Here is a 23,658-nt window from a genome sequence, read left to right on the forward strand (position 1 = left end):
GTATCCCCCTTCCAGAAGGTAGGAGATGGCCTGTCTGGTTACGATGTTCCTTATGTGTGCACACTTTCCTCCTGGGAACTAACTGGAGTTGGTCTCATCACACACCACTGACTGCATTCATTCATGAGCACAGAGCCATCTGTGTGTGGATCTTGGCTTCCAATCCAAACATGTTTTCTTTACAGAAGAATCAAAGTCTTGAATGTCACAGGCCACCTACACTTCATCTTCCTAGAGCGAAACTTCAGGAGCTGGGTCACTACCCTTGATTATAGGCAGCTACCATGACAATGCCTGCTGGGAAGCACTATGGCCATGTGATCCTCCCTAAACAAAGTGCTTTCCTTATGCTCATAAAATAAAATTAAACTGAGCCGGGCGGTGGTGGCACACCCCTTTAATCCCAGCACTCGAGAGGCAGAGCCAGGTGGATATCTGTGAATTCGAGGCCAGTCTGGTCTACAGAGTGAGTTCCAGGACAGGCACCAAAATTACACAGAGAAACCCTGTCTCGAAAAAAGCCATAAATAAATAAATAAATAAAATTAAACTGACACACATTTTCAGTCAACATTTCAAGACCTCATTATGTATAAAGCATAGACGTATAGAATCTGAGAGATGAAAATTCTCTCCACATTTTCCACTGCACCACTACATAAAACAACAAAACAAAGAAAAAAACACACAGTATTTTGGAAAACAACTAACGTGAATTATTTACCTTAGAAAGTGATGTTAAGAAATCAAAAATGAATGATGTTTTCAATGGCACTCACCAATCACAATCGAAGACTCACAGTGGTAATAACCATGGCTTTGTTTTTTCTTCAGCATGGAGCAGAGGTCTATCCGGTCCAGTACTTCTTCTCCAAATCTGTGGTTGATAAACTGCTCATACAATTCAGGCTCTATTTTTTTCACTCCCTTGAAATGACAAAACAAAATCACATCAATCAACCATTTCACTGGGGCAGTCAGTTCATAGTTCTACCAGTCTCTCAGAACCTGAGATTACATTTTGGAGTCAGGACTGCCTCCTGGCACCTGAAAACAGAGGCCACAAAACTGCCGTCAAGTTGTGTTTAAAGTCTCCAGGCCTGGGATGGGCAGTATCTAAAGCCATCAGTTAAGAGTGCCGATTTGATGGGGTAGCACTTGGAACCTCACACTTCTTTAGGCTTCAGGACTAAGGAAGCATGTGACAATTCATTATCAAGGACAGAGTAACCATGTGCAACAACAGGCATGTGCGTGAACGATTTTAAAATGATGCATATCTTAGAATTTTATAGTGAGTTCTGATAACACTAACTCGAATTATTTAAGCCCTTACATAAAAGTCACCTGACGACAAAGTGGTTTGAACTGGGACAGTGAGACCAGTGGCCCCTCTGTATCTTTCTCCATCTGCCTCTCCTTGTTTTCAATACAGCAGAGGCAGCTGGCTGCTGAGACTGCAGTGAGGTGCTCTTGTACTACTGCAGTTTCCCAGCAGGAAATAACACCCTCCCCTTCCCCAACACTATGCAGTGTCCTAACATCTCAGCCTAAGTCCCAAGCCACAGTTTATGAGTTTCACTTTTTTACTAATTTTTACTTTTTAACTAATAAAAACTTCCCCTTTTGCTAATAAAAATTCATAGAAAATTTTAAATAAGGACAGGAAACCATGTGATTTTGTTCTGTTTCATTTTTTTCCTATGCAAATGAAAATGATTTTTTACTTTTTACCTGAATTTGGTTTTCTCCCCAGTACTTCTTGAAAACTGGTTCCCTTATTTCAGTAAGTATGCCAAGTCAATAATAATATACAGATTGGCAAAATGCTTTTGTCTCTATGTGCTGCACTGTATGAAGTATCATGTTATTTATTCAATAGGCCGCTGCCCTTAATATCTAATGGTATACATAGTAACAAATGCGTGTGTTCTATGTTTACACCAGCCTCCTGCTCTTAACTGCTCCCTCCCCCCCCCCATGCACACACTTACATCCTTCCTAACTCAGTTTGGTAATTCTATTCTATCTGCACAGGCTGGAAGCCTTGGGCATATCTTTGATAAAAATCCAATACCCCTTCATAATAAAAGTCCTAGAGAGATTAGGGATACAAGGGACATACCTCAAAATAATAGAGGCAATTTACAGCAAACCCACAGACAATATCAATGTAAATGGAGAGAAACTCAAAGCATTTCTACTAATCAGGAATAAGACAAGGTTGTCCACTCTCTCCATACCTACTCAATATAGTACTCCAAGTCTTAGCTAGAGCAATAAAACAACTGAAGGATATCAAGGAGATATATATATAGGAAGTCAAAGTATCTTTATTTGCAGATGATATGATAATATACATAAGTGACCCTAAAAATTCAACCAGGAAACTCCCTACAGCTGATAAACATTTTCAGCAAAATAGCAGGATACAAAACCAATACACAAAAATCAGTAGCTCTCCTATACACAAGTGACAAATAGACTGAGAAAGAACTCAGGGAAACAACTTTCATAATAATATCAAAAATAATAAAATATTTTGGGGTTAACTCTAACCCAGAAAGTGAAAGGCTTGATTAATTAAAAAAAATGAAGACAGTAAAGAAAGAAATCAAAGAAGATATCAGAAGATAGAAAGATCTTCGTAGGCCAGGAGGATTGATACAGTAAAAATGGCCGTTCCACCAAAAGCAATCTACAGATTCAATGCAATCTCCAACAAAATTCCAGCACTAGTCACAGAAATTGAAAGTATAATTTTCAGTTACATACAGAAACACAAAACCCCCAAGATAGCTAAAACAATCCTGAATAATAAAAGAACTGCTAGAGGTCTCACCATTCCCAATTTCAAATTGTACTACAGAACTATAGTAATAAAAACATAGTTTTTTTCTAGAAGCATAAATATTTATTTGTAACAAAGGAGTTTGTGTACAGTGTTGCAAAACATACTTTTTTATTACCTGGTATTGGCACAAAAAGATAACGTTGATCAGTGGAATTCAATTGAAGACCCAGAAATAAGTACACACACCCACGGACTCCTGATTTTTTTAAAGAAGCCAGAAGTACATAGTGGGGGAAAAAAAGACATCATCTTCAACAAATGATGCTGGTCAAACTGGATGGCTTCACGTAGAAGAATACAAATAGGTTTATACCGATCACCCTGCACAAAGTCCAATTTCAAATGGATCAAGGAACTCAACATAAGTTCAGACACATTGAATCTGATAGAAGAGAAAGTGGGGAGTGTCTTGAACACACTGGTGTGTACAGGAGACAACTTTCTGACAGAACACCAGTAACACCAGCACTAAAAACAATGATTAATAAATGGGACCTCATGACACTGAAAAACTTCTGTATGACAAAGGACACTGTCATTTGGACATAGCAGCAAGCTATAGAGTAGGAAAAGATTGTTTCCAACTCCACATCTGGTAGAGGACGTGTGTGTGTGTGTGTGTGTGTATGTGTGTGTGAGTGATGTATAAAAACCTCAAAAAACTAGACATAAGAAAACAAATAACCCATTTAAAAATTGGAGAACAGATCCAAACAGAGAATTTTATTTTACATTTTTTTTTTTTTTTTTTTTTTTTTTTTGGTTTTTCGAGACAGGGTTTCTCTGTGTAGCTTTACGCCTTTCGTGGAACTCGCTTTGGAGACCAGGCTGGCCTCGAACTCACAGAGATCCGCCTGGCTCTGCCTCCCGAGTGCTGGGATTAAAGGCGTGCGCCACCACCGCCCGGCTTATTTTACATTTTTATTTTTTTGTTTTTGTTTTGAGACAGGGTTTCTCTGTGTAGCCCCAGCTGTCCTGGAACTCACTGTGTAGACCAGGCTGGCCTCGAACTCACAGAGACCCGCCTGCCTCTGCCTCCCCGCCACTGTCCAGCTAAACAGAGAATTCCCAACAGAGGAATCTCAAATGGCTGAGAAACACTGAAAGACATGTTCAACATCCTTAGTCACCAGGGAAATGCAAATTAAAACTGCTTTGAGATTCCTTCTTACACCAGTCAGCTCCATAAAACAAATGACAGCTCATGCTGGTGAACGTGGGGTAAGGGGAACACTCCTCCATTGCTAGTGGGAGTGCAAATCTATATCTATGATGGACATCAGTGTGACATGCTTCCTCAGGAAGCTGGGTAGAGATCCACCTCAAGATCCAGCGAGACCACTCTTGGGCATATATACCCAAAGGACACTTCACCTACTACAGAGACACTTGCTCAACCATGTTTATTGCTGCTCTATTCATAATAGCCAAAATGGGAAACAGCCTAGATGTCCATCAACGGATGGATGGTTAAAGAAAATGTGATACATTTATACAATGGAATATTACTCAGCTGTTTTAAAAAAGGAAATCTGCAGGTAAACGGATGAAACTAGACAAAAACATCACAAGCAAGGTAACCCAGATCATACAAAGTAACATCTGGTCAGAGGCCCAGGTCTATGGGAGACAGATACAGTATGCATTTGCTTACATGTGGATTTTAGCTGGTTAGTCTTCAATGAGCCAGCTATAATCCATATAACCAAGTAGGTTAGGTATAGAGTAAAGGACTGGGGGTGTGGGGGCGGATCTCCCCTAGAATGGAGAAATAGACTACATAGTTATGGATGGATGTGGGTGGGGGCAACTGGAATGGAAGGACCAAATGGGGTGGGGGGAGAGAGGTTGAGGGAGGGAATACAGAAGGGACAGACAAAACTGAGAGCCATTTCGGGAGTCATATGGAAATCTAATGCAATAGATGCTCCTTAAAATATATGCATTCATGAAGGCTGTCTAAATGAAATAGCCTAAGAACGGAGGAGATGGAACCCCAACTGGATATCTCTCATCACCAAATGAAGTTTCCAGTACCGGAAATGGGTTGCATCTAATTGAGTTGTTGGCCATTGGGAACCCCCAAACAACCCAGGGTACTGCCAGAGCTATTGGTTGCTCTCCCAAAACTGACAGTGAGGCCCTATTGCTGAAGACAACACCTATATAACTCACTGAACACGGAGAAGTCAAGCTGGTGACTACACAGAGCCTTCAACCCTACTCACTAGTGTTTACGGTACTGGAAGGTACTCTGCACGCTACCAAAGGAGACCGGTAAACACCAACCCAGCTACAAACCCTTCAACATACTACGGTGACCTGCCTGCGAGGTGTGTTAGTGCAACAGTGATGCAAAGCTTGTGGGAGCAACCAACCAAGATCTGATCGGATTTAGGCCCACCCCATGAAATGGAACCTATCCCCAACACTGTCTGGATAGCCAAGGACATGAGACCAGATAGGCCAGGGACCTTGGGGAAAACCAAATACTACTGTTCTGCTAAAGGAACGTAGGAGTAAAATGAATCGTAATAACATCCTGCTAGACTCATAGACCAGTGCCTTCCTCAGCCATCATCAGTGAAGCTTCCTCCTGCAGTAGATGGGAACAAATACAGAGACGCACAGCCAGATAATGTGCAGAGAGTGAGAGACCGTGGGACACTCAGTCCTAACTGGGATGTCTCCATCAATTCCCTCCCCTCGGGGCTCAGGGAACCTTGCAGAACAGTTAGTGGAAAGGCTGTAAGAGCCAGAGGGGATACAGAGGACCAAGAAAACAAGGCCTTCTAAACCCAACAGGACCAAAGCACACAGGAACTCAAAGGAACTGTGACAGCATGCACAGGGTCTGCAGAAGTCTGCACCAGATGGGATCCCAGCGCTGAAAGAACTGGCCACAGGCCCCCAGAAGCCACATCCAATTGATATCCACTCACAAAGGAAAACTTAGTCTTCTACAAGAGAGTCTCACTGGGTGTACAAATCACTGTGAGGGGAAGGCCCCGTGCCCAGCAGTAGATGGCCAACACAAGAGTAACTCAGTGGCATCTCTGCAGGTTCTCTGTCTCATAATGTTGTGTCAGGGCTTTTTTTTAAAAAAAAAAAAAAAAAAACCTTACAGGTCCTTTGCATAGGTATTATGGCCTCTGGGTTTGTTTTTATGGGTTCCTGTGTATAAACGAGGGAGTCGTTGTGCTTTATCTTCAGCTCTTTTTCTTGTGTGTTTGTGTTGGGTCCTATTCTGGTTTGTTTTATTTTTCATTATTCTTTATATGCCTGTGTGTTTTCTAAAGAGAGACAGGAAGGGTGTGGACACAGATGGAAGGGGCAGGGGGTGGGGGAGGGTGGAGACGATCTCAAAGGAGCTAAGGGAGGGGACACCACAACCAGAACATATCAGATGAAAAAAATCTATTTTCAATAGAAGAAAAAAGAATACAGAACTATAAAAGATCCCAGAATACAGCATCTGATTTTAATTTCAATGAGACAATTGGGAGTAGAAATTGTGTGAGTTTCACAATGTAGCAGCCCTATGGCTAAGATTTAAACGGTATTCCTTAGTTTTGGGTGGATTACACCTGTTGAGGTGTATGAGGTTCATCTGGTTCGTGATGTGATTCAACTCCAGACTTTCTCGGCTTAGTTTTTTTCCAGTTGACCTATGCAGAGGTTAGAGTGGGGTCCTGAAGTTACTCACTATCACTGTGCTGGGGCTGATGTGTGCTTTTAGAGCTAATAGTGGTTTTGTTTGTTTGTTTGTTTGCTTTTAAAATTGGGTGCCCCAATTTTTAAAAAAGTTCTGAGTAAATAAAAATTTTATTTATCTTCTAAATGTTTTTTTTTCTGTGTGTATGCATTTATGTGTGTATATGTTTGTGGGTGCCTGTGCATGCACGTGTGCGCGCGCGTGTGTGTGTGCGCGCTTGCATGCACGCACGCGCTCACAAAGGTGGAAGAGGAGGGGCAACGATTCCTTTCTAGATGACAGCAGACAATGATAGATTAGCACAGGATCTTCAGTCCCAGGATCGCAATGCCAGCACTGAAAAGCTGTTAAGTTCTCCTTTTCATTTTTATACAATGCCATTTTATTATTTTGCTTACACTGATTAACTTCTTTGGAGGGGGCATGCCACAGTAAACATCTGGAGGTCAGAGGACAACTCTGAGGGAGCTGGTCTTCTGCTTCCCCCGTGTGGAATCTAGGAACTGAACTCAAGTTTTTAAAAGAACCTTTAGCCACTGAATCATTTCACTGGCCCAAAAGAAACAAGGGGAATATAAAAGTGCCTGTAAACTAATTTCTGCGGCTAATTAATTTTAGCAATTGAAAAGCACTAATTATTTTGCCAAAATTGTTCATAGCTGACTTCTGATGTGCATTCTAAGGTGTTGGGTTTTATTAGCAAGTAAAATGGAATTAACTCCATAACTCATAACTTATACAGAAAGTATAGTTCAAAAAGGCATGATGTCTTGGGAGAGTTTGAAGCTCTATCGCTATCAAAATAAAAATTTTAATAAAGACTCTAGAAAGAGATGAGAATATGCTTAATCTTATATATATTAGAACATTAGCATAATCTTGTTCTCTGGAGAATGTATTGGGTAGATTCTCTTTTCTAATAAACTTGGAATCTATCTCACCATCTAGCTCTAGCAAATGACGTTTTTCTTTTATGATAAATGGACTGGTCTGTGTTATATAAGAAGACCCTATCTAAAAAACTAAATAAAGAAGAAAAAGAAAGTAATCATTCTGAGGAAATTGGTACGATATCAAAATCAGACATCACTTGGGATAAGGCTAAGAAGGGTCCGGTTTTTGTAAGGAACCTATAGGGTTGCCAAAATAGTCTCAGAGGTATCACCATTCAAGGTTATAACTTCAAGTTAAAATGACTGGGTATGGTGGCATTCTATTCAGGCTCAGGACCTCCAATTTACTCAACTTCCACTTGTCACAGGCCAGCTCCACCCTCCCCAAGATGCCCTATTGTTTAAAGATAGAAGAAGGTATTAACATGTTAGGAAAGCTCAAAGAAAAGCCTCAAATCAGTAAATCCAGGAAAACACAGCCTATCCTAAAACCTAAGAGAGTGGAGATGGCTTCAAAGGTAGAGAAACTCTATGAGGGGCGTCTCTAACAATGCCATGCTAAGAATGCTGTAAACCTGGTGTTTTCAGTGTGCTGGATGATAGTCTAATACTTCATATACAGGTTATTCTCCCTGGAAATTAACAGGGACAGTGTATGCTGTAAGGACTTCAGATATGCTCCGTATTAGTACCACATTGGTTATGCACAATAACACTGAAAGAAAAAAAAAATGGAAGTCACATGCAGATGTCATGGGGTAGATATGATCAACATACATTGTTTACATGTATGAAGTTGTCAAAAATAAAAAAAAAATCTATTAACAGTAAATGCAGCATATTATACTTGCAGGCAATTACCTGGTGGAAACAGATATCCAAGTTTTCAAGGTCGTCTTAATTGTTAGAGATGACTCGAGGTTTGCTTCCCTCTTGCCGCCTTTCAGCCACAGTCAGGGACGACCGGGGATGATGGTCAAAGCCATTTGCTGGCCTTGGTGCAGGGTGCCGTGAAGCTGGGAGCCATTTCACTGGATTGTAACTTGGCACCCAAACAGCCAGCTCCTCAGCGGTGCCAAGAAAGCCTGGCAAGTATATTTAGAATTCTCTGATGACTGAATCTGATGATAAATAATGGAGATTATTTACTCTGGAAGCACTCGCTACATCATTTACAGCAACTCAATCATATGCATAATTTAAAATGTGCCAAAGGGTGTTCAGACTTAGATTCCTGAGCATCTAGAGCTATCTTTAATGCTGCTAGAGATGTGCAATGTCAAAACTCACACGAGCTCACAATCTGGGACAGTTACTGTGTTCAGAACAAGGAAACAGTAATTTTATTATGAAGGTTAAGAGGTTTTTTTTTTTTGTAACAGATGGCAACTTCTTATTGTTATTTGTTATAATAATCACAATTTACATAATCAGTCTGCAAATAAAACAGAGGAGCGGTTTGTCCTACTGACAATAAGCTTAACCTTCAGATCTCTGCCATGTTTTTCCAACAGTTTATTCCTGGATACAATTAGCTGTTAAAGAAATACGTGTGACAGTTAAAGAAATTCCTGTGACGATGACTAAAACCAAAGTTAAAATGTAAATTAAGAGCCAAACCAAGGCGGGGGTTAGGGGAGTGGTGGTGGCGGTGGTGATGGTGGTGGTGGCGGCGGTGGTGATGGTGATGGTGGTGGTGGTGGTGGTGGTGGTGGTGGTGGTGGTGCACACCTTTAATCCCAGCACTTGGGAGGCAGAGGCAGGCAGATATCTGTGAGTTCTGATCTACAGAGTGAGCTCCAGGATAGCCAGGGCTACATAGAGAAACCCTGTCTCAAAAAAAAAAAAAAAAAAAAAAAAAAAAAGAACCAAACCAAACTGGTCTAAACCTGTCAGGCACCAGCTGATTAAAAAGCAACCACAATATCTGTACTTCTCAGGAGTGGGAGAAGGCTGGATTGTTAAAAAATTTTTAATTATCTTTAGTGATCACTCTCCCTAATAAAAATCAACCTATTGGTACTCAAAATTACAAAGACATTGAAATTGGCGTAGGGATATGAAGACAACCTCAGTTTAAATTCCCCACCCCGTCCCTCTTACTACCGCTACAATTTCTGATGTTTACACACTTGGTTGCATCTGCACCTTGAGAGGAAACACGTAACGGCCCCTGGTGCCTCCTCAGCTTCTCTCAGTCAGAACAACTGAGCAAGCGCAGGTTCGCCCTCGATTGTGACCGCCATGGGACGGCACGTGTCTTCATGGCCCCAGTTACGGACTGAGGAACAGTGGGGGAGTCTGGACCCAACAAACAACCTCCTGGGCAAGAAGGGCCTTGCTGTCTTCTCTTCCTGTCGTTCTGGGCCAGGCAATGTGGCCAGTCCTCCACTGAACATACCCATTTCCTGCTTGGCCAAGGCCCTGATATCCTGCCTACTAGCATCTGTCAATAAATTTACAGATGGAAACATAAGAAGTGATAAAAAAAAGGGACAAAATGGTGCTGCTTTATTATTGTAGAACAATCTGCAAACCACGGTGTTTCCTATCACCTAGCAGTAGTAGAAAATAGTATCTTCTATGAACTCAAAAAGTAGCCTTTGACATGAGTCGGGGAGAACACTGCTCAACCCCCTCCCCCTCCCCCATCAACACCTGAGGCAGATGGGAGAGCTGTCCCTATTAACCATCTGTCATGTGGCAGCCTGGGCCGGGGGGAGAGATTCTCCCCTCATCAACACCTGAGAGTGCTGTCCCCATTATTCATCTGTCATGTAGTGGCTTGAGTTGGGGAGAGATCCCTCCCCCCTCAGACTGGAGAGCTGGCCCTGAGGTCCTAAGAGCTGGAGAGCTGTCCCTGCCCCTCATAAGCTGCAGCACTCGGGAGAGTGGCCTCTACACCTTGCCTGGGCAACACAGTAGAGCCGGCCCTGAAGGTGCAGGTGTGGGAGAACCGACCGATCCTGAGGACATGAAAGGGAGGAACTGGTCCCAGCCCTTGCCCATCCCTATAAGGGATGAACTAGCCAGGGCAATGCTGGAGAGCTCACCCTGATGGTGAAAACAGGGGAGAGCTGGTGGGTTGACCAACCCTGCAACTACCCAGGACCAGAACCAGGGTTAAGTGTTGGCCCACCCCAATATCCACCCCATCTGTGATCTGCTGGAGCACAGGTGTATGTGGTGGGGGGCAGTCCCTGTGGACCCAGGGCTGCAGGATCTCCCCAACACAGAGCAACAACAGGACATCCAGGGAGAGTCCCAGTGGGGCGCCAGTGTTGATAGTGTAGCAGAAACCAGGGGCCTCAAACCAGACCAATTATTCTTTGCAATGAACGCCTGCATGTAAAAATGTGTGGATAAAGGTGCTTAATGCATGCTTCACTGTGTCACACTGCAGCTTCCATGATGAGATTTTTTTTCCCTTTCTTCCCCTTTTTTTTTCTTTTTTTCCCTTTTTATCTTAAATTTTATTTTGTTGGGGGGGGGGAGGTTGCAGGGGCAAAGGGCAGATGCAGGGGGACAGGAGATGGGTGAGATCGGGATGTATGATGTGTGTGAATGACACAAAGAATAAATAAAAAAAGAAAATTTAAAAAATACATAATAAACAAAAAAAAATAGCCTTTGAGATCAGAACAATTATTATCCCCAGATAAGGAAGCTACATCACAGAGAACTAGTCGCTTAGGAGGGACACACAGAGCTGGCGGTCAGGACAAGTGAAGAACACAGACCAACTAAAAAGAACAGAGTGAAGCCTAAGCTCTATGCTATGTACTCAAGACATTAAAATTCTAAGTATGTGAATCATTCTTGAGAAATGATTGTATGCAATCAAGCCAATGTCAAAATTAGTTTGGGAACCTCTAGCATTCAAAAACGGCTGTCTTTAATACACTGCGTTGATATTAATAGATCAAGTGATAACTATATGCACGCAGTAAATGATTCTTATTCTCTATGAATAGGAAAGAGAGAATGAAAGAACTTCTAGGGGCTGGAGAGATGGAGTGGCAGTTAAGAGCACTTACTCCTCCTTCCAGAGGACCTGAGTTCTGTTTCCAGCACCCATGTTGATGGCTCACAACCTCTTGTAACTACCATTCCAAGGGATCTGGCCACCTCTTCTGGCTGCTGTGGACAACCACATACATGTGCATTCATTCACATAGACAGACGCGTATGTGTGCATGCGCACATACACACACACATGCGTGTGCGCACACACACACATACATACACACACACATACTCCTGCACACACAAATAAAAATAATAAAAATAAATATTTTTAAAAGAACTCAGATGTTGCTTAAACATAGAAAAGGTATGCAAATGATCCAGTCTATTAAAAGAACATTTCTTGCTGTAAATATCCAAATAAGTAAAATGCCAGCAGAGATTGCCAGAGTTCTGAGCAGTGGTTTCTTGAATACATATAGTTCTCAATTGCTTATTTTATTTTAAGCTAGAGTATTTACATAGTTCAGTGTGGGGTTTTTCAAGTATGCCTCTTCCACGATCCCTCCATTTATTAACTTGCTTCCCCCTCTCCTGCTTGTTAGACCTTGACTCTTTCAGGAAAGAAACACAGACCCTCCTCACCTATATTCTATACAATATTCCACATTCAGTTAGTAACAGCAGAAACAGCTGCTAGAGGTACAGGGTTTCCATCCACTCTAGACACCTCCCTCTCACTGTCCTAACACCCTGAGAGGAACCCAGGGCTCCTTGGCAGCATCAAGTAGCAAGGAAAATAGTCACTGAGGGAAAGTTATACAAACAAATTCTAATGGGACAAGCCACTACAAAATCCCCAGGAGAAAAGCACCATGGTTCCTGGTCCCAGCATTTCTTTCCAGGAACTGTTGGCATCGAGCAGAAGAAAGGTGCTTGGCTCTAGCTCACATTTATAATGAATGAGGCTCTTTTAGACCTGGCTGTGTTAATCGCAGGGTTAACAGGTCACTGGGGCACAAATTCTCACCATGGTAGGCACGATACAATCTGTGATGAAACATTGATGAACCCACATCTACTACACATTCTGTTCTCATATGCTCATGCTTCATCCACATAGCCAACCTCAATTTCCCCTTCAGAAAGCTTCTTACATCTACCAAGACAGCCCAGACGCTATTGGGCCAGACAACTGATGATTATGGTTTCACACGGCTTTGTAAACTAAGAAACAAAGCAGAGGTCCTATAACGTAGGCATCCAAGAGTGACTGCCATAGAATAGATGGAATCTCCACTCTCCAGGATCAACCCCCAGCTGTGTTCTTGGGTCGGAGTTGCCCTGTGGTCACTTGAATGGAAACACCACAGCCTCTTCCCTGCCTCCTATCTATCTTCCTAAGGCTTTGTTCTTTGATATATGTTCTCCTGAATGGAGCAACTTAACTATTCATTTCTAAAGATAATATCCCTATGCCAAAAGTTCTCAGCATGATCTGGAAACTTAAAATCCAATCTAATGTTTCCCTCTTCCACCGCAATAGCATTCCCTGCTAGTCAGTGCTTTCCAACATTTCCAACATTAATTAACTGGTTAATTTTTAAAAATGTCCAGGACCTAAACAGGTGAGTGATCTACAGAAGACTATTTAGAAATAGGCCATGTAAAAAAAAAAAAAAAAAAAAAAAAAACACATCATGTTTACCTGGTACTGTGACAATGGCCTACATATTGCAACACAGCTACACGGTGACAAAATGCATCTTGCATTGATAGGTCAGAAGTTCAGAGCACGGAACCAGCCATCCAAACTAGATTCCCTACAGGCAGAAGCCTGTATCACAGACAGTAGTGCACATTGACAAAGAATTTAAATGCATCTACAGACATCACCCTCAATACCGTGTAACTAAACAAGAAAGACCAGAAATATTTCGCAACACATCCTGTTCCGGTGTGCTCAGTGCTCTCTCTCTCCTCTCCCCTTCCTCAGTTTCCCAGACTCACACCCATCACCATTCTTCCCCTTCCTCTCCTCCTCCATCACTCCCTTCATCAACATCCCTCTCAAAAGAACATGTTACCTCAGCTAACACATCCTGTGCTAACTGTGCAGAACTCTCTCTGTGCGCTTCCATCCCGGTCTCACGGAGGAAGGGCCCCAACAGCCCAGCTCTCCAAGACCTGGAGGACAGAACCAGTGGCATGCAGGTGTACACTGCCTGTCCTAAGAGCCAGGAACAAAAGCACTTGATGCATTGGGGCTTTCTTACTCTATTTGGCTGAAAATATTCCATATCATATTATATAAAATGGAGAAAACAGGCGTTAAGTACGGAACAGCCATGAAACATATGACCTAGGAGTTGGGTGAAAGTCAACTTAAAAATGAGTGTTTCTCTCTAGGTCAAACAAGGAATGTCTCCAGAGACTTTCCTTTTAACATGACACAGACTGCTAGGGAAGATAAGTTTATTTTCAGCGTGCCTTTGTAGCCTTCCTTTTGTCCACATTCTAAATTTAAACATTTAATTGTTAACTGTCCCCTTCTCTACTCCAGATATAATTACCCAGATTACATATGTGTTCTACGGGTACTCGGTGTCAGTGTGTATCTTTAGAAATCAGACTACATATTGCTTTTTAAAAAGCGCAGTAAAAAAAAAAAAAAGTTATGAGGACCCATCAATAATTTCCACACTCACTTTTCTTTTAAAGATTGTAAAACTGAAGACTCGTTCCATTTTTATAGTACTCCTACAGGGTACTATAAAATGTACTTAGTAGGAAAAGAAAAACTTAAGTGGGAGGAATTCATATCATAGGATGTTAGAGTTGAAGAAATTACATAAACTGTCTATACCCAGTATGTGACATCATGTGAGTGTATGAGCATGGCCCCACAGAAAACGAGGCTAGCCACGCTTGGCCTACCCTGCCTATGTCCGCCTTAGCCTCACTTTGGACATGGCAGGCACCTGCCAGGAAGCTTGTATGTGGTGAAGGTATCAAGGATTTCCCCATCCATTCCGATTCTTCCGGGTGACCACTTCCCAGTCCTGACTTAATTTAGTTTACCGTTTCCTGACTGTCAGAGGAAGTTAGGAACCCAGAGGTGTGAGGTGTATGTAACTCAAGAGGACCGAGGGGTTTTAAACAGGGAGGACTGAAAGCTCAAAGTGTGAGACACTAGGGGGCGTCAAGAGAACAACCTCTTGGACAGGAGCTGGAGCCTCAACTGTTACCACAGTCAAGAGAAAAACTGCTCTAAATGAAGTTATGCAACCAATTATCACAATCAAAGTCAGCTGGGAAGAGAGAGGACCATTCATTTATGCTCTGGCCATCAGCCTGAGGACAGTGTGAAGTCATGGTAAAGCCTTCAAGACGGCGCCATAGACTTCACCAGCAGTTAAAGATGCCGTCGTCAGGTTGGTTTGAAGAACAAAGCTAGGACTCCTGTAGCTAAGAGTGGTTATCTAGTGCCGGGTTACAGCGGTGCCAAGCCAGGCTTTCTAACATGGGTGCTGGACCCAACTCAGGTTCTCATGTGTGCACAAGCGCATTACTCACGGAGCCATCTCCCCAGGACCTACTGTTCTGTTTTAAAAGTATTCTTTTTCATAAGAACAAGGTTCCAATGAACCGTGACAATAAATTGGCTCATATACTTAGGAGTGGGAATATAATTCCAATGTAAACTAATTCTTCTTCAGTGTTTCAACCTTCATGTCTGCTCATATCGGGAGGGGGCTCTCAAGAAAAAACACAGCATTTCTTTCATTGTGTGGATAATTACAATTAACAGCAGCTGGTTGGCCGATGAGCCTGCCCAATCACTCCGGTGATAAACTGACGACCAGGCAAATAACTTCAGCTGCTTTGCTAACATGTGACTTCTATTAGTTTTCTGGCCACAGACACTCTTTTGTCCCCACCTATCATTAACCCACTGTGGAGACATGCCAGTTCCCTACAAGATTATAACATTCCCTTTTGTCTTCTACCCTGGATTAGGAAAATGAAATTAACTGCCAGATGATGCACATTCCAAAATCCTTGAAAATGGCTTTTTATTAAAAAAAAAAAAGTTTCCTGTCACACACGGAAAAATTCGAGACAGAACATTTATATTTAATAAAGTTAAAGCAAACATAGGCAATTCTAATTAGCTCGAATACTTTGTTATTGTACCTTTTTAATATAAGTTCTAAAACTCCATTTTAAAAATTAAATTAAATGTTCAGAAACGCCGTGTTTTTAATCTCAGTTAAGCCTAACCTACCATCACTCTTTCCACCCTGAGTGAGCAGGTGACCTGCCTTAAATTTATATCATAAGGGGCTAGAAAGATGGCTCAGAGGTGAAGCACATTGACTGTTCTTCCAGAGGTCCTGAGTTCAATTCCCAGCAACCACATAGTGGCTCACAACCATCTGTAATGAGATCTGGTGCCCTCTTCTGGTAGGCATGCAAATATGCAGACAGAATACTGTATACGTAATAAATAAATCTAAAAATAATTTTACACCATGAGTGGCAGCACTCCTGGGGTGCTTGGGTTTGGCACATTCCTCCATTCTGTAACACACATGACAGAGATAGAGCATCCCTGCAACGCAGCACTAGCAATACGCAGAGAATCCTGCGTGCAATAGACTGGTAACACATGGCTGGAAAGATGACTCCAGAGGGAAGCCAGGGAAGGCACGGGAGCTCCAGGCACAGGAATTTCAAAGCACATTTAGGCCTTTGACCAAAAACATCATGGACACGATCAACAACCTGGCCTCAGGGGGATGCTGTGAGGGATGCTGTTAGTGAACATGCACTGGAGATGCCAGTGCAAACTTGAAGCCAGAGAAAGCTGGACCAGCTCATTACCCAGCACGTACGGACCCTGCTCACTGCCTTTACTTTCTCTTGCAGGGCCAGGCTAGCAAGTTTCTCTGGCATTTATCACTATGGGCATAAGGTAAGGCCCTCTGCTATTCTATGACGTGTGAGTTCAGAGACTTCCAGAAAAGCTCAGCCTATTCTGGGTTCAAGCTCAGACTATTGGGGAAAATTTAAACCTAAGCACTGGCAAAGGGTCGCTGGATCACAGCAAAATCTGGAAAAACAATACTTTTTGACCCTGATTTCTTCCCTCATGCTGTCCATGCCCTTTGCTGTGGTGAACCCACTCTTTATGGCTTGAAGTCTCCTCCCTTCAGGTCTCCATGGAAGCTATGCTGGACTCCAGAATTCATGGCAACTAATTTCTCCTAAAATTCAGATCTATACCAACTTCCATCCACAGTTACATTACTTCTGCTCTTGAATGTTTTTTTTTTCCCCAGTTGGGTTAGGCTCTCCCAGGGCTCAGTGGCCAGTTAGTCTAGCCTAATTGGTAAGTTCCAGACCAAAGAGAGACTCTGCCTCAAAGGAGATGGACGACATTTCTAAGGATAACACTCAAGCCTGTACTCTGACCTCCATATGCATGTAAACAAATGTGCATGTTCCCCATCTGCACAAACATACATGCACACAAGCTAGAGAGTGAGAATGGCCCCATTGGGCTCATATATTTAAATGCTTGGTCCCGAGTTAGTGTAACTATTTGGGAAAGAGTAGGAGGCGTGGCCTTATTAGAAGAGGTATGTCACTGGAGGGAGGGGAGTGTTGAGGTTTCAAAAGCTGGCACCATCCCCAGTTACCTCTTCTCTCTGCCTGGTGCTTGTAGATCAAGATGGAAGCTCTCAGCTACTACCTCAGCACCATGCTTCACCGTGCTTGCATGCCCGCTGCCATGTTTGCCCTGTGACAGTCATGGGCTCTAACTCTTTGGAACAGTATGCCAAATTAAACCATAAAAAAATTAAACACTTTATAAGTTGCCTTGGTTAATAGAAAAGTAACTAAAATACATGCACACATATCCATGCATACTTCTTAAATTCTTAAACTATATTCTACCAAACACTAGAGCTATAAAATGATCAGTGAAAACAGGACTTGATGGTCAAACACATTTGAGGGAAAAAATGACTATACAATTGCTCAAAATATTCCCTGCAAGGCGAGCCATCCATCTCTCTGAACTCACAAAAGATCAGAAGATTTCCTTGGGACAATGAAACATGACAAGGAATGATATTTGCACTTAGAAGTTTTGAGAATTGGCATGTGGTTCCACTCTCTTCTTTCTGCAGAAGACAACGAAGTCCCAGCTAAAGGAAGTTCAGCCAAGGTGCTAGGAAAGATGATGTGGAACAGAGTCTCCTTAACCCATGACATGTGCTAACGAACTTGTTCTAAACATGTGACATTCAATGATGGCTGAATGCCGAGCTCCTAAGAGTCAGATTAACTTTATTTAACATACCATTGTTGACATCTGCTCTATCACATAATTCTTGAAACCTGGAAGACATCCTGAGGGAAATTTTTCAGAAAAATACTAAAGGAAACACTTGCTTTGAATCTCCAGTCCACTCTGAAGGTTTAATATTAGGTTAATTGTGTCATTTCTCTCTAAGCCAATCAGGACCAAACAAGGAGTCACTCATAATCCTGGCATTAATTACTCAATTCTTAGAAACTTTCCTTAGAATAAGTTAGCTTTCCACCTAACCATTCCCCACATTTCCATGGTGATCAGGCTATGCCCTGCTTTAAGTTATTCCACATTGTGTGAAACACTGGTTTTCACGCTGCATCGTGCCCAGGGTAACTCCATTTTACAAGCAGCATTTTAGAGACACCAACGCCTCTCCAGTACCACCCAGGAGGCACTCACTGACAACAGAGTCCAAAAAGTAAAAAGTCATCATCTATAGCTCAGTAGATTGAGACCATATGAGCACATTAAAACCATCTCAGAAAAACAGGCCAGGAATTTATGAAACATCAGACCCTCACCTAGACCCCAGGAAAAGATCTAAGGAAGAGATAAAATGTGGCCACCTGAGGGTGTGTCAAGGGACTGACTGGCAAAGAACGTCTAACTGTCCTCTGGCTACAACTCAGCCCAACCCCACTGTGACACTGTTGCTCATCCCCCCATTCTCCCACCCAGACCAGTCCTGCCCTTCACCTCTGCAGCCTTCCCAGTCCTACATCTCACCTTTGCAGTTCAACTTGACCCTGACACCCAGCTCAAGCATGACTCTACACCCTGGCTGAGTTTCCAACAACAATCCAGTTGGGTTCGTCAACCTAATCACTAAGGTGACCCTCTGCCTCTGTATCAGCTCCCTGCTTCTGCCCTGTCAGGCCTCTCCTGGGACTCTGCTGATATGTCCTCTTTAACTCTTTTGGATCTACTACTTAACCTACATACATACATTTAGATACACTGTTGGTGGGGATTTTCTGTCCCTCCTGCCAGCTCCCAAATCATGATACAGAGGCCTGTTATTAATTATGAAAGCTTGGCCGGTAGCTTAGGCTTTTTACTAACTACCTCTTACAATTTAAATTACCCCATTTCTATTAATGTACTTTCTGCCTCTTGGCTTTATTACCTTTACTCTGTACTGCCCATGTTGCTTTTCTGCTTTCTCCATCTCTGGCTGGCAACTCTGCATCTCTGCCCTTCTTCTTCTCAGTGTCCTCTCTGCCCTGAAAATCCTGCCTAGCTATTGGCTGTTTGACTTTTTATTAGACCAATCACAGTGACAAATCTTCCCAGTGTACAAAAAGATTATTCCACAACAATACACAGCTATAATTTGAAATGTGTGACTTAAGTATTAATATCGGTAATTAAGATTGGATTAAAACCCATTTTCCAACAGCAGGCTGACAAGGGAAATCAAGATCCTGTGACAAAACTGCAACCAATGATACCTGCAAAGCCTGGGAATTTACTGTTATTTAATGATTTATGACACTGTAGAAAGACACAAGTTCTTCTGGCTGATCCTGGCATAGCAAATCCTCAACAGTTTCAGGACTCTTAAAGATGTTCAAAGTACAGAGTATCAAATTCCCCCCAGGGACCTGCCCCATGGAGATTTCTTCCCAGAGTCCAAAAGCGGCTGGGATCTAATCAGAGGGATATCGAATGAACCTACGCACACTGAGCTCTTTTAGGCCATTCACTTTATTCTTCTAAGTCAATTCTACCTACACAGCTTCTTTTCTGCACTCACACTTAGCTCCTCTCCTGTCTGAGTCTCTATCTTTTCCTGCTGTTCTCTCTTGGTTCTGCCTTAGTTCTACCTCGAGTCTCTGAAGTTTCCAGTTCTTATACACATATCATCAGCAATTCTCTGGCTAAAGCAAAGTCACAAGGCTTGAATTATTTCAGGGTCATAAAAGTGGAGAAGAGTTTACACCAGGCAGTGACTGTCAGGCTTTCTTTGTGACTCAAGAAGGGGGTGACTTGTAGAAGCCTCAGTGAACTCTTAAAGGGAAAGGGTCAACTGAGAGGGAAAGAGACCTTGAATCAATTAGGGAAATCTAAGAAGGGAAAAGGGGGATCTGTGTGTAGATAATAAGCTAATTAACAAACCAAGGTGAAAGTAAAAGGAGTTATGGATTTAAGGTTAGTGAGGGTAGCTTCTCTTATCTGTCGGCGAAGTGAGCTCAGGGTACACTAGTGCCCATCTATCTGCAGTCTGTCCTTGGATGTTTGAAAAGTGTCTCAGATGAAATACTTTTGTCTGGAGATGGCACTGGCCAGATGTCGGCTAGTGAAGATAATTACAGAAAAGCAGACTCTAAGTCTATGCTGGAGTAAAAGGAACAAAGGCCTGATTGTGGGAAAAGGGTCTTTGTTTGCGTGACTGTTTTCACACACAGTCAAAGCGATGTCATCCATATGCCCCAAATTTATAGGGGAAAGTGTGCTCAATAAACGATCAGTTACACTGTTAGACGTTCTTGGGAAAACAATCAAATGGGAAAGCTACAACAGCACACAAGAAATTCACTGCAGGAAACGGCAAATACATTCAAAAGCCAGTATCACCAAAACTGCTTGAGTTTTGGCTTTCCTCTGGCAGAGACGCTGGCTATGCCAGGTTCTAGCCTTGTCAGTACCAGCTGAATTCATTTTTCTGCGTCTCGCAGCAACAGAGGGGTACGAAGTTTGCATTCTGGTAGGTTTACCTTCTCAGATACCATTTCCAATCATTAGACATCCATATGGAAACAGACAACACCAGAGCCCATTGTCTAAGACTGCATCAGAAACACAACTGAAGCAAGAGAACACAGCAGTACCCTCGGTGCCGTCTGTGACGCTGATGAATGGCACGGGAGCATTTCAGAAGAAATTACGACTCTCAGTGAAGTCTAATGTCATATAATGTTTAGAGTTAAAAGGTCATCAAGATTTGTTTCTAGGCCAGGTGGTTGTGCATGCCTTTAATCCCAGCACTCGGGAGGCAGAGGCAGTCAGATCTCTGTGAGTTCAAGGCCAGCTTGGTCTACAGAGTGAGATCTAGGACAGTCAGGGCTGTTACACAGAGAAACCCTGTCTCGAAACTGCCCCCACCCCCACCCCAAAAAAAGATTTGTTTTTAATGTACTCAATGATGTAAAAACGGCTCAAAAATAACTAAGAACATTACATAATTAAGCCATTAGCATTGGCTTCAAGGATTCACAGTCTCGAGGAGTTTGTGCTGGAATGGATGCTTGCAGTAAACTTTGCTTAACAGAGTTAATCTGATCCTAGAATCTCAGGAGTAGGCTATTCCATCTTGTCATGGACAGTTGTAAGACAGCTTATGTCTGGTCTTTCAGGAATTGGGTAGAGCTGTGGTTGGGCTGTACCTAGGTTTTCTGATGGAGAACTTCTTTCTCCTGTGCTACAGATCTGTGACAGCTTGTGCATCCTGTCCCCCATATCAGAAAATCTACCCTCATCCATGAGCCCCCAACTGTAGCTGCAGGGGCTTCCTCCCTTTCTGAAGGTGATGCCTCTAGGCAGCATCTCCTTCTTGGCTCCTGCCACACTCTTCATGCCTTCTCCCCCTGCAGTGAGAATTCATAGTGACCCCCCATCTTCTACCTCTTGCTTCCCTACCCAAAGGAGACTTCTCACGCAGGTCCCACTAGTCCTCGTTACTTCTGATCAGACTTGCACATAATTTGGTATCTATAATAATTCTCCATCTCTTAGTTTCACTAAGGATGCAGTGTTTACAGTGGCCATGGTAGCACACACCTGTAACTCCAGCACTGGGGAGGCAGAGACAGGAGGTTCCTTGCAAGTTTGAAGCTGGCCTGGTCTGCACAGTGAGTTCCCAGCCAGCCAGGAATATCAATGAGATCCTGTGTCAAAACCACAAAAGGATGTTGTATGTGCTCTTCCCCATGGTCCCCATTGCGTGTGTGTTGTCAGGAAGTTTCTAAACCACCATCACCTTCCTAGAAGAACTTGAAGATGTTTCTCCTGTCTCTCTCCTTCTATACATATAAGAAAGCCAACTGGAGGTTCAAAGCAAAACAACAACAACAAAAACTCTCTCCATAAAATGAAATCAGACTATTTGCCAAAACGCTTACCAAGTAGATATTTCAGAACAGGAGCAAAGAGTCATTTACCCATGTTTGCCCCTATGACTAAACACAGAAGAGACTATGTGATTTTTCTGGGCTATATGACAGGGATAAAACAAGATAATTCACGGTTCCTTCAAATTTCTTACAGAGATTTCCCCTCAAAGAGTAGTAGCTTTGGTGTCTTATTTATAAATGGTTATAGACAGCCACCATTGGGGGGCTGGGGGGGGGGGCTGAAGCTTGGTTGGTAGAGTGCTTTCCTAGTATACACGAGGTCCTAGATTCTAATCTGACACCGTAATTGGGTGGCATAGGCCTAGAGTCCCAACACTCAGAGCCAGAAGCAAAATGCTCAGAAGTTCAAGATCATCCTCAGCTCTGTGAGAGGACAAGCTGGCTGTACAACCCTGTCACAAACATATACTGCACACACACACACACACACACACACACACACACACACACACACACACACTTTCTCTCTCTCTCACACATGTACAATGGCAATCAAATCACACCAGGCAAACTATCAAAATCCTGAGAAAATGTGCAGTTAGCTAGACTGATAATACAAAGATACAGAAATGTAATTCTGCAAAGATAGAGAGATGCGTACAGGAGGCAGTAACGGCGGAAGGAGAAGGGAGACAGTATCAGTGGGTTCCAGGGAGGGAAGCCTGTAGGGGAAGTGTCTGCTGCAGCCAGTGTGGTGTAAAACATTCTTATTACAATCTTGGTTCGGTATCGTGAATCACCAAGGACTCCAGGGACTGGACCCTCTCCATCCTGGCAGCTTCCAAACAGCATTTTCATTTTCATTCGTCTACCCTCTTCTGCGTCCCACTGACCCGGTCACTATGGCTGTCCTACGTCTTCTTCGCTGCTCGCCTCCTCATCATCACCCCCACAGGCCTCACCTCTTACTGTGTACGCAGCAACTCTGAGCAACCACAAGAAGGCTGTTTCTCTCATTTCTTATTCTAATGTCAGACACCCTCTGATTCTGTGGAAAGCTGCTACCAGAAGGTGCTGTAACTGGAGTTTGTAGGGCACAGCCCCTCTTGGCTGCTAATTAAATGACAAGTAAGACTGAAGACCTGAGAGCCTTCTTCAATATGGTCACATGAGGAAGAGGATCAAAGGCATCCAGGAATCCCAATGTCTTTCTTGGAGTGCTGACATGAGCTTTAGTTTTAAAAATTTATTTATTTATTATGTATACTGTGTTCTGTCTGCATGTATCCCTGCAGGCCAGAAGAGGATACCAGATCTCATTACAGATGGTTGTGAGCCACCATGTGGGTACTGGGAATTGAACCCAAGACCTCTAAAAGAGCAGCCAGTGCTCTTAACCTCTGAGCCATCTCTCCAGTCCTGAGCTTTAGTTTTAAATAAATGAAGAATTGGGGCAAGGAGGTGAGAGGTATGCATAATTAAGCAATCTTGGTCAAAGTGTGGACTTCCCAATCACTGTCCCAGCTCAAGTCCTACAAAGTGGTTCTTACTGCCTGAGGGAACAGGCAGTTGTCCTGAGATACTTACTTTTGCTGCTTGAGGGTGAGGGCCTGGCCATCGTGGATAAGTGACTTTGACCTCAGGCATGAAGGCTCTGCAGTCTTGGAATCCATGGTGACTCAAGAGAAAATTTTAAGGGAAGTAATTTCCCTCTGTGCCCTTAGTCAAAGCAAGGGAGACAGGCATACTCACAAGGCAGGTATAGATTT

General features: G+C 42.9%; 1 protein-coding gene across 5 annotated transcripts in view; it reads right to left on the reverse strand.

Annotated features, from left to right (window-relative positions):
* Positions 1-23,658, reverse strand: part of Akap7 (A-kinase anchoring protein 7) — a 148,115-nt gene that overhangs the window by 58,313 nt on the left and 66,144 nt on the right. For 2 of the 5 annotated variants that reach the window (XM_052751197.1, XM_052751196.1), the window contains exon 7: positions 780-927. The exons of the other annotated variants lie outside the window; for them this stretch is intronic. In XM_052751197.1, coding sequence (XP_052607157.1) covers positions 780-927 — 148 coding nt within the window. The remainder of the gene's footprint in view (positions 1-779; positions 928-23,658) is intronic. 5 annotated transcript variants of the gene reach the window in all.

The sequence above is a fragment of the Peromyscus californicus genome, unplaced genomic scaffold (genome assembly GCF_007827085.1).
Source record: "Peromyscus californicus insignis strain IS unplaced genomic scaffold, ASM782708v3 Scaffold_22__1_contigs__length_63687245, whole genome shotgun sequence".
Taxonomy (NCBI): domain Eukaryota; kingdom Metazoa; phylum Chordata; class Mammalia; order Rodentia; family Cricetidae; genus Peromyscus; species Peromyscus californicus.